We start from the raw sequence: 16,868 nt of genomic DNA, 5'->3' as shown, positions 1-16,868 counted from the left end.
CTGTTGTGCCAGACTCCAACTCTATGGCAATTATACTAGGCCTCTGGGGTCTTCACGAAGCCCACAGCACACGCTCATGATTTTGTGAGCTTGTTACAGAAGTGACCATGGAGATTTGTTCCCTTTGGCCTGGTGGGTATGGGTACACACTGCAGGACCAAATGGAGATACAGGAGCAGCTCCCAAGAAGCAGGGGCTGACAGTGACAAATCACGTGTGAGAAAGGCTGAAGACCCCCTATAGCAACCTGGGACCTGGAGCCTTCATGGTACCAACATCCAACAGGAACGACAAACAAGAGAAAAAGGTTTTGTTGCTGCTGTTGTAATAGGGTCGTTCTCGCAGGGGAAAAACAAATACAAAGCACTCAGAGCCCCCTTCCTCTCCCTTCTTGGAGTCTATGAAGCTGTTTTAGCAGTAATTTCTTTTTTAAGTCTCCTAAGAGATCAGGGAAGAGACGAGATTTGAGTGATTGGCCATGTTCACACAGCTACTAATTTTTAAAGCCTGTTTTCAAAGCCCGATCTCTCAAGATTCCAAGGCCTCAGGTTCTTTTCACTCCATCTTGTGGAACCCAGCAGAAGTGGCTAGGCCAAGAAAGTGTGGTGCTGGGCCCCACTTCTGCATGAATTCAGTGGGCTGGAGCCCAAGGATTTCATTTGCAGCTTCTACAAGTCTGAGTGGTTTACTCAAGACACAAAAGAAGCTGAGCTTTATTAGGCTGCCATCTAGTGGGCATCTCTTTATGAAAGCTAAGTAGGATTTTTTCCTTCCCCGCGTCTGCTGAAAAGCCATGAAAATCACTGAAGTTTGCAAAGATGTACACTAAGAAACAAAGAATCTTCCCTATAATCTTATGTGTTACCGTGTCACACAGAGAAATCTAAACGGACTATGGGATCATAGTCTGATTGAAAAATTTGATACTCAAAGTTTGACAAAGAATGAACTAAAAATAGAAGAATTTCTCAATTCAGGCTCCTTCCTTCCTATACATTATCTATGTAGGGCTAGCACACCATCAAGAGCACAGGCTTGGAAACCTGTCTGGGTTTACCTCCATCCCTTGTTAACTGAGCACCCTTGGCCAAGTTGCTTAACCTCTCAAGCCTGTTTCCTCATTTGTGAAGGATAATAGTACCTATCACATAAAATTGTTGAGATAGATAAAGATGTCACTTGCAACAGTGCTTGGAACATGGTAAGCACAACACAAACGTTAGCTATTAGTATTTGACATGATGCCCACTTTTATAGTAAAGATAAGTTTGCTATTACCCTTAGGGTGTTAAACGGACCACCAAAAGCCAAGTACAAAATGTGTTAAAAGCATTTCAAGAGCCCAGTGCAGACAAGCCTTGGAAGCATGGCTATTTTGTAACAATTGGCATGATAGTGGTTAGTCCTGAGAAGCTATTTCAACTTGAATCCTTGAATAGTCAAAGACAGAAAAGGCAGGAGGAGAGGGGAAAGACATGGGGAGAGAAAAGAGGCCATATCCTCTTTGTCATTCATTTATCAATTCATCCACTAAACACTTACTGATGAAGTACCAGAGGCCAGGACACCACCAGGTAATTTTAGGTCAGCAGTAGTTAAAGTGTGGTCCAGGTCAAAACTTTCAAAATAATACTAAAATGCTAGTTGCTTTTTTCGCTGTTGACATCTGCACTGATGGGTATGAATGCTATCGTGGGTAGAACTGTGGCTGTTTCCGTGAATCAAGGCAGTGGCATCTAAAGGCCATATTCTCTGCAGCCGCACTCCCAGTAAATGCTTGGCCCTGCCCTGCCTGTCAGCATGATCCTTGCCCTTTTCACTCACTTCATACAATGCATGAAGATGGATACATTACCTGATACCGAATCTTTCCAAGTGAGATTGGTCATGGTGATCAGGCTTAAAGTTATGTTGGATTAATAAAATGAATTGAGGAATTTTCCATTTTCTAAAGCTGTAATTTAAAGCAGTTAAAACAGCTATGATTTCACTTTGGCTTTGCTGCCTTTTTTAGTGGTAGAGTTTTAATTACATATCCTATTTATTTATGGTATGATTAGCCAGTTAAAAATATTGATTTCTTTTTGGGTCAATATTCATTATCCTAAAGTTCCAGAACAACAAAAATGGGTCTTGGTGTTCTCCAACTTATTCCATTTTCTCCCTGGGACACTGGGATTTCTACTTGCAGGATCAAGCCTGTGTTTTAGGACCATTTGTTTTACACATTTGAATATAGCACATGCATCTAAAAAGGCACTTGTGTGGTGTGTCTGATTACTCACCTTTGAATGGCGTCAGGGACTTGCTGACTAGCACCGGGAGGAGCGCAAGGGAGAGAACCACAACGTTAATTCGGTCTGTTACATAAAAAAAAAAACAGCCTCTCATCAGGGCTGTTTTCTTTCCTAAGAGCACATCTCCCTCCCCCTGGCTTTCAGCCTTCAAATTAATAGTTGTAGTTAGTTGGCTTCTTTCCGCTGCTATTATGCTGTATCGGATTTGGGCCTAAGATAATCAGATAAATATTTCAGAGGAATCTGCGTCGGACACAAGGTCTGTGGAGGCTTATGTATGTCAGATTTCACGCTGTCCCTCCTCCTTTTTCAAATCTCAAACCATTTGGGAGGTTTTTTGTTTTTGTTTTCTAATGTTTATTTTTATTGTTTTGGGAGAGACAGAGACAGAGACAGAGACAGCAAGTTAGGGAGGGGGACACAGAATCCAAAGCAGGCTCCAGGCTCTGAGCTGTCAGCACAGAGCCCCATGCGGGACTGGAACTCTTGAACTGCAAGATCATGACCTGAGCCAAAGTCAGCTGCTTAAGTCCCAGGCGCCCCTGGGAGGTAATTTATTATAAATTGTGATGGTTTCCTTATTGGAGAGTGACTTTTTATTTTACATCTCTTTTTTAATCTATTAAATCTAATTTTCAACCTACTTGTTTTTAGTTTCAAGGGAGATGAATAAAAATGTCATTACTCTGTCATATATTGTATTTGCATTCTGTTCAGTTAATGTTTGAGGAATATTACTAAAAACACACTATATACCATGAAATGTTAAAAAGTGATTTCCTTATTGAAGACTTAAGTTACTCAGTACAGTTAAAAAATGAGTTTTACTTTTAATAACTTTATTCACACATCTTTTTTAGGAACTGAAATGTGGCTAATAAAAACCACTTGTAATTCGATAGGAAAGAATACCACCCAATAGTTGCAAAATGAAAACCACAACACCTTCTGTGATAGAAAAGATTATTGGCTCTATACAAAAAATGTTGATACCTATTTCTAAATTTATTTTCCTATATACAACAAGCATATTCACAATAAAGGTGTTAGTCACAAAAGGAATAGTGGTTAGGATTCAAAAATTTTACCATCAAGACCCAGTCTACTCTCTAAATCTTAATTGGCAAGTAATAACACCAAATAGATCCATTTCAGTTAAACTAAACTGCTCTCTGCATTTATTTCCTAGAATTAGACTAAACGTGCAATTGTGTCTTTATATAAAACCATATGCACAGGCATCGGATTGTCCAACCCCTTCAATGTCCCTTCAAATATAAAAATTCTATTATCCAAAAAATTAAAAAAAAAAAAAATTCTGTAATCCAAAACTTCACCATCCTGTGCTTGTAAAGCTTAATTTATGCCCAGTGTTTATAAAGGCCAGTAAGAAGCATGTAGTTTTCAAACTAAAATTTTAACTGAAATGACTTGCCACAGTTTTTTTCTATAGGACTTCATCGTGGTGTCTTATTCCTTTTTGAGGATTCAAATCTTCCAGCGGATTCTAAAAAGCTAGTCATGTGCGTGGTGTATTTTCAGCAAGAGGACATCGGCCTTGATGTCTTCAGGACTCTTCTTTTTTTATTTTTACCAGGACTTCCAGTTATGACTTCAGAAGACCAAAAACATTTATGAGCAAATTTATGCTTAAGGAATCCAGCAGTGTGGATGGATAGCTGGGACTAGAATGCTTTAAAATCCTTCTGGATTGTTTCTTTCTCTTTATGGTCTATTAAGATTTGTTCTTTCAAATCAGCTTTTTCCAGATAAAAGACTTAACTAAGAGAGCAGTGCTTCTTGTTTCAAACAAACAAACAAAAAATTGCGAATTTTAAAAATCTGTCTGAGTCAGTAATTCAATTTGGGCAAAGTACTCTCCCTTGGGTCAATCACCTCCCTGGTGGTCAGGAAGGCAGAATCTGTAGGATGGGAGCAGTTTCATTTCAATATAATGCAAATGTAAGGAGTTATCTTTCCCCAAGAAAAAGGGATGCTGGACTCAAAAACAGCACAGGATGGGTAAGTACTATGCCTCCTTTCTTTTAATCTTAGCTGTCTAGTTTTCATCATACATATCACTGTTAAATGCTGTTGAGAAGAGTATAATACAAGCTTCCACTTTTTTTTTTTTTTTAATCTACTCAATGCCAAGTATTCTCTAACATACTTTAGATAAATCATTTCAAATTCTCCCAATAAACCTGTGAGGTAGAAATTACTATCTCACAGTTTCAGGGGAAAAACAGAACCACAAAGATTCAGTAAAAGTCAAATAGGTCTAGAACTTCTAATGCTTCCATTTTACCATTTGCATGGTTTCGTCTATTGGAAAACTCAACCTAATAGAATTTCCATCATATTGTGCAATAAACATATGCTGATGTTAATGAAAAATAACCAGTAAAGACCGACACAACTGGCAATACTATTCTTTATTGTCTTTCTCTTTGAGGGAGTAGCATGCTTTTTTACAGCACCTGTAAACAAGTCAGTGAAGTATACTATTTTGAGTTTCCCCACATATATATTATTTTTATTTTTTTGGAATGTTAGAATACCACAACACCAACTGCATTACATTATAGTTACTGAAGGCAAGTCAGGCTAAAACAAGGGTAAAATTTTATGGCTAAAAATATTCATAGCAGCAACTTTTAAAAGATGATTTTATTAAATCAAGTCATTGCACTTGGTCATTTTATTGCTACAGCAAAACAAGGCCATTAAATTTTTAATGCTTCTCATTTCTGATTTTAACTGATTGTCTCATTCTGTTCATACATTTCAAGTTTAAATGCAAGCATAAAACATTTACCAACAAATCAAGAGAGCACTTGGGTTTTTTTTTTTCTGTGATCACAGTAAGAAGCATAAAAAAGAGAACCCTCTGTTCGATGAGGCCCGTTCTCTCTTCCTATCTTCAGACTTAAATTTTGTGAAGAGGTAACAGCTTTATAGTAAGACCAAACCACTAAAGTTTAGTGGTCACACACAAGCACACACACACACAATACTCCTAATATTGAAATACAAGTAGGAAAATTAGTAGTATTATGCGCTTCAAATAGCAAACCTGAAAAATACATTCACTAATAATTTGGCAATGACAGACTCCATGCTGTTTATCTCTAGTCTGTCATTTATACTCACTCAGGAAAAACAATGATTTATTGCCAAATAAAGGCTATTATCATTACATACCATTTTGTGATATGAACTTTATGAATAAAAATACTAAAATCCCCATAACAAGAGCAAACACTGGTAAATTGCTAGACTGAAGTAATCATTTTTTCCCTTTGAGTTTGGCTTTCTTTTCTTTACTATTTGGTCAATGGCAATAAAATAGAGACACAATAATGTTCTAAAAGAGACACAGTATTTTAATTTTCTATTCTGACTGAGGAGTATACAAAGCAAATACTCTAAATGTATTTCGGCATTCATGACCATCTTCATTTTATGCACTAGTGAGAAAATGACCAAGAAAAACTTTAAGGATGACCTGAAATCTACTGGAAACTTCCTTCAGCCCATTATTAGGGTGAGGAGGGGTCACTTAATAGATTTTCCAGTCAGAAAGCTGGAGAATGATTTCTAGGATACAATGTTTTTATTTCTACCTAAGGACTTTCATTAAAAGAAAATAAAATCTAATTTTTTAGCAAGAAGGAAATCATTCGACAAGTCATTTAAAAACATTAGAACAGGAGTAAACAATTTTGTTCAGTAGTGACCGCATCAGAAAAGCCTAAGGACTTCAAAGAGTTAAAATGTACATACTCAATGCACAATTAATGCACAATCAGGTTTCCCCAAAAGCACTAATGTAAGTTGTGAATTTAACATTAAGTAATTACTGGAATTTCTATTATTTTCTACTTCAGTTTTCTTTCATACGAGACAACATGGCAAAATTTCATTTAACACAAGATTTCAGTATATAAAATTAAAACTTAAAGGCAAAATCTTGGTTTGGTGGTTTAAAATAACACAAAATGGAAGCATGATAGGTGGTATTCAAAATCTCAAAGTGTTTGTTGTGTAATAAAGCTGAAAATCAATTTTTTTTTGCAAATGAAAAGTCAATTTTTCTATTTTTAATATGAACCCACATATTTTAAGATATATTACCTACAGACTAACATTTTAAAACATTCAGCTGTTCATAAGTGACTCTGAAGAAACTACCAATTCATCCATCTTGCATTCAAAATGCATTTTGAATATGGTCAACTACATTTGGTTTTAAATAAGCTGTACTGTTACAGCTTAATATAATAATAATATATTAACACTCTTTATAAAGTTGGTACCTTTATAAATGACAGCCTAAACTATCTCCACCAGTTAGTTTGGTCTTTTAGGTAAATTACACATTGTAAAACCTGAGCATTTACATGATGACAATTTGTCAAAGTATGAAACCTCACACTGAAGTTCTGAATGTTCTTAGTTTTGTTCTCCTTGTGTTATCATTATTAAAAATCAGAGAGAGGAGCATGAAAAAGTAAATCACAAGATCATGAAATGAGTAATATCTGAGCCTGTAAAATAAGCAGGAAAGTACAGCAGTAAGGCTGGTGTTTGCATATTATATGTGCTGTAGTTTCTAGGCACAAGTTAAGGGTTAAATTGACATTTTTAGTTCCTTAGACCTAATGATTTTTTAAAATATAGCTCATATTTTCCCAAATATAGTTAACAATCCAATACATTTTAACTAAATTCCTTTTATGAATCCTATAGTGCAAGCAATATAAAATATTCTAAAAGTTGAAATTATTTTGATTATTTCATTAGTTATTACAATATGCATGGGTGAGTAATCTGGTTTATAGCTAGGAAACTCCTATTTCATCACCCAGAGTATAAACAGCACTGCAAACAAACAGGCACAACAGTGTATCCTGGGTAAGAAGCTAAAAGTAAAAAAAATATATATACAAAGTTTATATCCCTTACATATTATGGGAAAAGTAGTGGCTATAGTTACTATAAAGCTAATTTGTCCCTCTCAAATAGTATATTTTACAGATTATTTGTAAAGATATCCCCATATTTATAGTATAGATCTCTTTAAAAATAATACTACAAGTTTCAATAAAAAAAGATTGTGAACTTTCCTTTTTATACAGATTCAGTAGTATTTTCAAGCAAACTAAAAAAAAAAAAAAAAAAAGTTTGCAATTCCAGCACATGAGAATTAAGGCCTCTTTTTTTTCATATTGGCAAAACAAAATATATATAAAAAAAATCCACCCTCTCCCTACTTTTCTACAGATTATAGTTCAAATACTCATATTTATCAGGATATCAGCATTTGTTATTTTTAAGTAACAAGTCAGGTGAAGTTCATAGTGTTGCTTCTGAATCCCTGGAACATTAAGAACATGGGCCCATGCCATTTCAAGAAGACAGGACTGCTTTTTTCAGCTTCTCTATTTCCACCTAAAATACAAAATGTTAAGTTGATAATAGATAACATATCTTTAGTAAACTTTACTGTATTCTGTCATTAAGATCCAATCATACTTTCAAGCCTCCAGATTTTGATTTCCATTCTAAGATCCAATTTCTAATGGTGTGATCAGTACAGGACAAGTTTAATAGAAGGTCACATCACAGTGCAAGTTCCTAAATGGCAGGAAACACCAAAAAGTAACTACAATTGTTTCAGCCAGAACAATGTTAAGTAATGTGAGTCTCTGAAAGAACTGTAAGAAAATTAACCCTCCAAAGAACAAGAGAATCCTTGAATCCAAATTAAGAAATGTACAAGTACCTGTAATTAAACAAAGGGGGGCCATATAGAACTACAAAAATAATAATAATAACGGACCAATTTAGTTCTATGTTTATCACTTACTACCTATGTGATATTGGTAAATCACTAACCTCACTTGGTCTCAATTTCCTTATCTATAAACAGTACGTTCTAGATTAAATTATTATTTAAAACACAGGAATATACCTAAGATTCAGTCAATGTGTTGGAAATATTTTCACCTATAGGCAGAAGGCATCCTTCACTTAACTGAAATTCACAATTTAAGAAACGTAACAGAATTAGGAAAATTCATTACATGTTCACAACTGAGAACGGAATTATTTAATTCTGACACATAACAGCTAACAGAGTTGAGCACAAGATTCAATACCATGCCAACAGCTCCACACTAGCAAGTGGTATGGAACTTGTATAGATAGGGTCTCAGACTCTGACACCTACAATTTTCTAATCCTCCCAATTACATAAGGTGCTGATGATCTCTGACCTTTCACTGCATGCAAGAATATTTAGGTCTTACCTTCTCTTGATAGCATTATCCCTGTCCACAACATTGCATACAAATAACACATTCTATGGCTAACCTCTGACAAATAATTTATTATTAAATAAGCATTTTGTCACGGTCAAAATGTATGATTTCCATATGTTCACAATCTCCTAAGGGATTCTAACTACTCAAGAATGGTTTGTTAGTTCGTTCCAGGCTCTGAACTGTCAGCACAGAACCTGACGCGGGGCTCGAACTCATGAACCATGAGATCAAGACCTGAGCCAAAGTCGGATGCTTAACTGACTGAGCCACCCGGACGCCCCTCAAGCAGATATTTTTATTGCTAGAGTTTCTCTTCTAGCACTTATGTTCCTTGTTCACCTTTAGTTTTTTTATCATCCCTCAGGATAATTTAATACCATATGTTAACTTCATAGTTCAAAGTACTACTTTTAATCTTTGGGAAATATAATTTCTCCTCTAAAGGTATGATCTTAAAACTCCAATGTCTTATTAAGTGTGCTTTTATAAATACAAGAGTCAAACTTTCCCCATTAGGAAAAAAAAAATTATAACACAAATCAGTGTGAGGCTAAGTAACAGCTGATTTTGCTTAAAAATTGAATCAAATGAAAGTCTTCAAAAAAGAAATATTTCATTGGACTCTTTTCATGATTTTTATGACAAATTAAATCATATATACAAATTTAACACTGTATAAGTTTCCTCTTGCTTACCTTGTTACCTTATTTTCATATATGTATGCAGGAAATATTTGTGTATGTAAGAAATACATATGTGTATGTAGGAAAGATGAGGAATAAAGATCAAGAAACTTTTTTTTAAATGTGTTATTTTGGGAGAAAGAAAAAGTGCGGGGGGGGGGGTGGATGGGCAGAGAGAAAAGGAGACAGAGAACCCTAAGCAGGCTCCATGATCAGTGCAGAGCTCGATGTGAGGGCTCAAATCTCACAACCGTGAGATCATGACCTGAGCTGAAATCGAGAGTCAGACGTTTAACCAACTGAGCCACCCAGATGCCTCAAGAAACTTTTTATTATTTTTGAATTTCTACTATGTTACACACTGGCAATTACTGGGAACTTAAGACATTTTTAATATGTATTCTTTAATTTGAAAAAAAATTATTAGCTATCTAATATGCATAAAGCACTGTGCTCAGAGCTATGGACAAAGATGAAACAGAGATTTCCCTGGAACAGTCTTACAGTCTACAAGATGGGCAAAATAAGTCCTTAATGTCACAGTGATAAGATGCAAAATTATTACTTATTTATCCTTTTCAAAACTAAAGAACATGAATGTGGAAAAAGACAAAATTACTTTGAATCAGAGGATGACTGGTACTAACTAATGAAGGTGACTGTTGTTGGGGAGCTTTGAGAATCTGTAGAACTTATGCATGAGACGATGACACAAAAGGAAAATCCAAGAAAATACAATAAGAGCAAAAATTCAGACAAATTAACTGTGAGGGGCAACTGAAGATCAATCAGCGAACAAGAAAAGAAAGATAAACTAGGACCAGGATATAAAAGACCTCATATGCTAAGTTGAGAAGTCTGAATTTCATTCACCAAGTAACAGAAAGTTCTTCAAAGTACTGAGCAAGAAAGATTAATTTGAGATAAGAATGAGAGAAACTTAAACAGCTAAAGAGAAGATAAAGAGCAAGGGAAAAAGACAAACACTAGAAACAAAGAGATAAAGGTGAGGGAGTCAAGCTAGCAGGCCTGAATGGGAATGGCTTTAGAATGGAAGTACCATGTCTCCAGACTTGAAAGTCAATGAAACCATCAACAGAAACAGAAAATCAGAAGATGAAGAGTTCTAAGTTCACAGTGGAACATCCAGGGAGACTAGCAGCTGTAAGCAGGACAGAAGGTGGGAAAAGATGAATTAGATTCAGAAGGGAGAGGCACAGAGCTAATCACGATAGATACTCTGTGGGCACAGGTAGGAAAAGAGAGCAGATACAGAAAGGAGGGCCAGGGCAGTTCTGAAGGAACATTTTACCTTGGTTGTTTCTGTTTTGCAATAAATGAACTTCAAACGAAAAGTGAAAACTACAGTAGATCAAGAGGGCAGCTGGACCTGAAAGGGGGCTTTTGCTTTTTTGGAAAAGGGGAAAAATAGAATATTTTCATAGGAAAAGGGAAAGTGCCAATAAAATGGGTATGTCCAATATAAGAGTAAAAATGGAGTTTGGTAATCTGCCAAATACCTTCACATGTATTAACAACTAAAGCTAAAAGGAGGTTAAACAGTATAACTCAAGTTCAAACAGTATAACTTAATCCCTAAAAGCAAAGTTTCCGAAGTCTAGCTGTTTCTTTTAAAGATTTCAGCTCCACTGCTGACTTAAATCACTCTAAACCCTAGTTTCCTCATCCTTAAAACAGGAACAATAATCCTTACAAGTTGATATGTGTGTCCATTAATAATGTACAGAAGGTGACAACCTGACACATAGTTTAGACCTGAAAGTCAGAAGAGGAGCTCAAGTTTTTCTTAGCAAGTCCCATGTTCTGTTTCACAATGTTAACAAGAGAAATAGGTAAAAACAGGGAAGCGTATGAAATACTTAAATACAGAATGGGAAGAGCCTTTGAAAAAAGGCAGAATAGGCTTTCTTTGAAATATGCAGAAAAGAAGTATACAAATGAAGACCAAAGTCAGTGAGGATGGAAAAAAAGTTAAGATAAAATAAATGAAGTTGTCGGTCATCAGCACAGAGTGCAGATGTTAACATTATGGTTATGAAGTGAACTCTCAGTGAAGAAATCAAAGTCAACAAATCTAGAGCCATCCCATTATCACCCCTACCCCCCTCCACCCTTGCCTCCAGGCAAAAAATAAAAATGGAAACATTTAAAAAGAAAGAAAAGAAAGGGGGAAAAAAAGGTAATGTGTAAAAAAGAGAGAAATAGCTCAAGAAAGCAATGTTGAGTTCAAAAGATCTAGAACTACACACTTACGAGGCAAGAATCATGTTTGTTTTATTTAAGAATATATATACCTTATGCCTCATGCACTGCCTAAGAGAGTTAGTGCTCAAAAGTATTTGCTGAATGAATGAACGGAATGTGACAGGGAGTCAACAAGAGATTAATTAAATGGCTATCAAGCAGCAGGGAGTGTCCAACTTAAGATAGCATAATTTGTAGTGAAATCAATCACCTAGCTGGGATGGTGATTTATGCTGACTAGTTTATTTATGCTGACTACTATCTCAATGTTAGGAGAAATGAATTACCTCTAGATTACTTCTCATTGCCTTCTCTTCTTCCAAATCCTTTCGTAGTTTTTCCAGTTCTTTCCTAAAAACAATTTATTACTGTTAAGTCTTTCATTTAAACAATATATTTGACTAACAGGATCTGTTACCTGACAGACCAAAACATGGGGGAAACTTTTTTATTTTATTTTTTTTTTAATTTTTTTTTTTCAACATTTATTTATTTTTGGGACAGAGAGAGACAGAGCATGAACGGGGGAGGGGCAGAGAGAGAGGGAGACACAGAATCGGAAACAGGCTCCAGGCTCTGAGCCATCAGCCCAGAGCCCGACGCGGGGCTCGAACTCACGGACCGCGAGATCGTGACCTGGCTGAAGTCGGACGCTTAACCGACTGCGCCACCCAGTCGCCCCGAACTTTTTTAAAGAAAATAGCCGTACTGATTGAGAAAAACTTCAAATTCTCTAGTTGGAATGGTTCAACCCAACACTTAAAAGCTCAGCAATACCATGGCAAACCTATCTGCAATAAAGCAATTTTTTTAAGTGAATACAGAGCAGCTCATGATAAAATAAAGAAATAATAACTGGCCTTTAGAAGCAGTTTTCCATATTCAGTTATCATGCATTTCCCAGGCTGGATAAAACCCAAGTGATTTGGTAATGTCAAAACATGTCACAGTACAAGGCAAATGATTTAACACGATTACCTGTACATTTCTCTTTCTGTATTTTTTCAAATGAAACATTACATTAAAATTACCAAACCAATAAAAAAACATTAGCCAACAATCCTTCCTCCTTAACTCATGTTTTCATTTTTCTGTGTTTCCTTCTTTTTCTATAGTCATTTTTCCTCCACAGCTGCAAGTATATACTCCATATTGTGTCTTTTCACAAAGTATTTAAAAATACTTCCGTGCTGCTAGAATCATCATATTTCTGATAACTATTGCTTGACACTCAAATATCCAAGTTTTTTTGTTTGGTTACTTGGGTTTTGGGGAGATGGAAAGTATAGGAATTTTATTTAACATCATTAATATACCAGATATATCAAATTTCTAAATCAAAAAGTATGGACAAGTATAGACATTTTCAGCCCCTTGAAAATGATCTTCAAGAGTATTATAGAAATATGAGCTTGAGAAACACATGAAAATGCTAAGAAAGAATATATAAGAAAGGAAGTTTTCAATTATATAGTTTTGAACTAGTTTCTTCTGTGGTTTTAATGATTATAAAACTATATTGAGAGTTTCTACTGTTTCAGCTGACTATAATTTTTTAAATATTTAACTCAAATTTATCTACAGTTTATTTTGGTATATGATAGAAAATGAACTTTGTATTTCAAAATGTTATCACTAAATTAAATAATGCTTCCTTTTTCTAATTATTCTATTATTCTGAGTTTATTATACATTTAATTTATATCTAAATGAAGATCTATTCCTAAAATATTTATCCTGCTCTGTTTATCTTTATTTGTAACAGCGTTACATCATTCTATTTGCTCTTTGATCTGATAATTTAGTACCACTCTCACATTTTTATTGTTCTTTTTAAAAACACATTTATAGGGGCGCCTGGGTGGCGCAGTCGGTTAAGCGTCCGACTTCAGCCAGGTCACGATCTCGCAGTCTGTGAGTTCGAGCCCCGCGTCGGGCTCTGGGCTGATGGCTCAGAGCCTGGAGCCTGTTTCCGATTCTGTGTCTCCCTCTCTCTCTGCCCCTCCCCCGTTCATGCTCTGTCTCTCTCTGTCCCAAAAATAAATAAACGTTGAAAAAAAAAATTAAAAAAAAAAAAAACAAAACACATTTATAATATAAAATTTTTATGTAACATTGTTTCCTTTTTACAGGAGCAGATCAAACTATGTATCTTGTTCTGTAACTTTTCAACTAAAGAAAGAAATTACTAATATATTTGTCAATCTTTCCATGTCAATATCATTTAAATTTTTTAAATGATTTGTTCCAAACATTTTAGATTTTAATACTGAATGCATAAAGACTCTGGATGTATTTGTAAGCTATAAAGATATAATCATAAAACATAAACCCTGGAACTCCAAGTCAGCTTAAGAAATAAGTTATTATTACCAGTACCTCTGATACTCAGTGTCCCTCAAATCTATTTCCCCCTCTCCTTGATAGGAAAAGTTTTAGAGTATTTATTATTTCTTTTCTAATTTTACCACATATATGAATATATCTTGAAACAACACACTTACTGTTTGATTTCAAACTTTACGTAAATACTGTGGCATGTCGCTCTGACTTGCCTTCTCCACCCTCAACCTTTTTCAGATTAATTATATGTTGACATATGTAGTCGTAATCCATTTATTTTTTATTGCTGTACACTGTATAGTATTTTGTTGTATCAACATACCAGTATGTATTTATCCATTATCCTGTGATGCCTGTATTTTTCAGATTAAAAAATCTGCTATCCATTTCATCTTCCTAGAGGAAACAAGACTTTGAAAACATTTGCCCTTTGGAAAGACTTCTAAAATATCTGATATATATGTTTTAAAATATATATAAATCATAAAGATTTTGTTCATCCAATAGCTAATTTAAGAACACCTACAGGCAGGGCACCTGGGTGGCTCAGTCAGTTAAGCATCCGACTTGGGCTCAGGTCATGGTCTCCCAGTCTCTCTGTGCTGACAGCTCAGAGCTTCCAACATGTTTCGGATTCTGTGTCTCCCTCCCTCCCTCTCTCTCTCTCTCTCAAAAATAAACGAACATTAAGAAAACCCTACAGGCAATTTGTAAACATAATTATTAGTTCATTAAAAATAGCATACTTGGTATCAAAAATGTAAATGCCAAAATCAACAAATTAGGAGAGTTCTCTAACTCATACATGGGTGGTATTCAATAAATACTTACTAGATGAATGAACTTATGATTTATATTGTGTATATTGTGGAATCTGAAAAAAATCTGCAGGACTCAGATAAACTGAAGGATTCAAGAAAAGGCCTATCATGTCAAATTATAAACACACTCTCTCTAATATATATACACATAAGTACGTTTATTTAAGTAGTCATTCAAGGTAAATTCTTTTGTTTCTACCTAGAGACATTTGTAAAAGTGCTCTGCAACTATAAATACGTCATACTGTTAATCTCAATATTGTTTTTAATAAACAACCCAATGCAAATGAGAATTGAGGGAGAAATGGTAAATTCAGCTCAGAGGTAACATGGTTTCTGGCAATGACTTTTTTTTTAATGTTTATTTTATTTTTGAGAGAGAAAGAAAGGGTGCCACCGCGCGTGCGCGCACATACAAAGACACACACACACACACACACACACACACACACACACACACACGAGCAGGAGAGGGGCGGAGGGGGGGCAGACAGAGGATCTGAAGTAGGCTCTGTGCTGGGAGCAGACAGCCCAATGCAGGGGGACTTGAACTCACAAACCAACAGATCATGACCTGAGCCGAAGTCAGACACTCAATGAGCCACCCAGGCGCCCCTCTGGCAATGACTTTTATTCCAGATTTCGGATTCCATCAAATACTTTTAGAGGCTACAGGGGAAGCTGAGATAGGGGAAGAGAACCTGAGCCCTCAGCCTCAGTTCAGTTAGATCAGCTGATCTCTGATTCGTTTTACCTACTGGTCCTTTGCAGAATTATGTTTAAAATGTTAACAAGTTTTAAAATTCAAATAATAATGGTTATAGAAAATATCTCTAAACCAACAGAAAATGGATTTGAGTTGTAGCTCTGCCTTTTAAGAACTGTGTAATCTTGGGGCGCCTGGGTGGCTCAGTCGGTTAAGCGGCTGACTTCGGCTCGGGTCATGATCTCGCGGTCCGTGAGTTCAAGCCCCGTGTCGGGCTCTGTGCTGACAGCTCAGAGCCCGGAGCCTGTTTCAGATTCTGTGTCTCCCTTTCTCTGACCCTCCCCTGTTCATGCTCTGTCTCTCCCTGTCTCAAAAATAAATAAAACGTTAAAAAAAAAAAATTAAGAACTGTGTAATCTTAGGTAAAGAGCTTTATCTCTCTGAACCTTTCTCTCTTTAGTTAAAAGAAGAGAGGGGGGCTATCAGAGGTGACCTTTTACATTTATTTTGGCTCTAGACGGTCCCTAACTTTCACTTAGGATCTCATCATATGCCATTACCAAAAGTTTCAGAGTTAAGAGAACAGCCTTAGAAATCACCTAAACACAACTCATTGGTTTTATTTAAATACGAATCTCAACCCTAGCAGAGACAGTGATCCAGTTCCTCTGAAAAGTAAATCTACATATAGATACACTCCAGATCTAAAATACAATTGGTGTTGGGATGAGCATTGGGTGTTGTATGGAAACCAATTTGACAATAAATTTCATATTTAAAAATAAAATAAAATAAAATAAAATAGGGCTTTTCCTAATATTTTTGAGACTAATTAACTCCTTTGTTTGACCAGAAAATTTGTACCCTTAAATTATACCTACATATTATACCTTTTCTACAATCAAGCTACAAGAACAAATTTTCAAATTCAAGATTTTTGCAGAGTACTATTAATGAAAATTTCACTGAAAATATACTTGCTTATACCAGAAATTTGGCAGATTACATCTCTGCTTGACATGAAAGAATCCTTTACATACGTGTAAGTAGTATTGAAAGAAAACAAGGGCTACTTACCCATGATCCTTTTTCAGCGCTTCTACAATGCACAGCAATTCAATAATCTGAGCTCTAAGTTCATCCAAGGGATTTTTTTTCCCATCATCTGATTCTACTTTAGCTTTGACTTCCAATGGAGTTAAAAAAGCAGCTGTATTTGGTTTAGAAGCACTTGAAGGTGTTGAAGGGTACACAGATGGCTGAAAACATAATAGCAAATGTTAATTTACTGTATTTATATTTATAAAACTTTCATAAAAATTTTTATAGCAAGGAGATAATTAAAATAATACTTCAAGATAAATGATAAACTTGAAAATTCAAAAATCAGTTTGATAATATTCACAACTGGTAAAACCACCAAA

General features: G+C 35.4%; 1 protein-coding gene across 1 annotated transcript in view; it reads right to left on the bottom strand.

Annotated features, from left to right (window-relative positions):
* Positions 1-4,713: 4,713 nt before the first annotated feature.
* LOC115514033 (CD2 associated protein) overlaps positions 4,714-16,868 on the bottom strand; it is a 136,801-nt gene continuing 124,646 nt past the window's right edge. The window contains exons 16-18 of the mRNA XM_030315672.1: positions 16,522-16,703; positions 11,862-11,925; positions 4,714-7,751 (exon numbers count right to left, since the gene is read on the bottom strand). Coding sequence (XP_030171532.1) covers positions 7,710-7,751; positions 11,862-11,925; positions 16,522-16,703 — 288 coding nt within the window. The 3' untranslated portion in view covers positions 4,714-7,709. The remainder of the gene's footprint in view (positions 7,752-11,861; positions 11,926-16,521; positions 16,704-16,868) is intronic.

This window comes from Lynx canadensis, chromosome B2 (genome assembly GCF_007474595.2).
Source record: "Lynx canadensis isolate LIC74 chromosome B2, mLynCan4.pri.v2, whole genome shotgun sequence".
Lineage (NCBI taxonomy): Eukaryota > Metazoa > Chordata > Mammalia > Carnivora > Felidae > Lynx > Lynx canadensis.
This window is presented reverse-complemented; position numbering and strand designations above follow the sequence as displayed.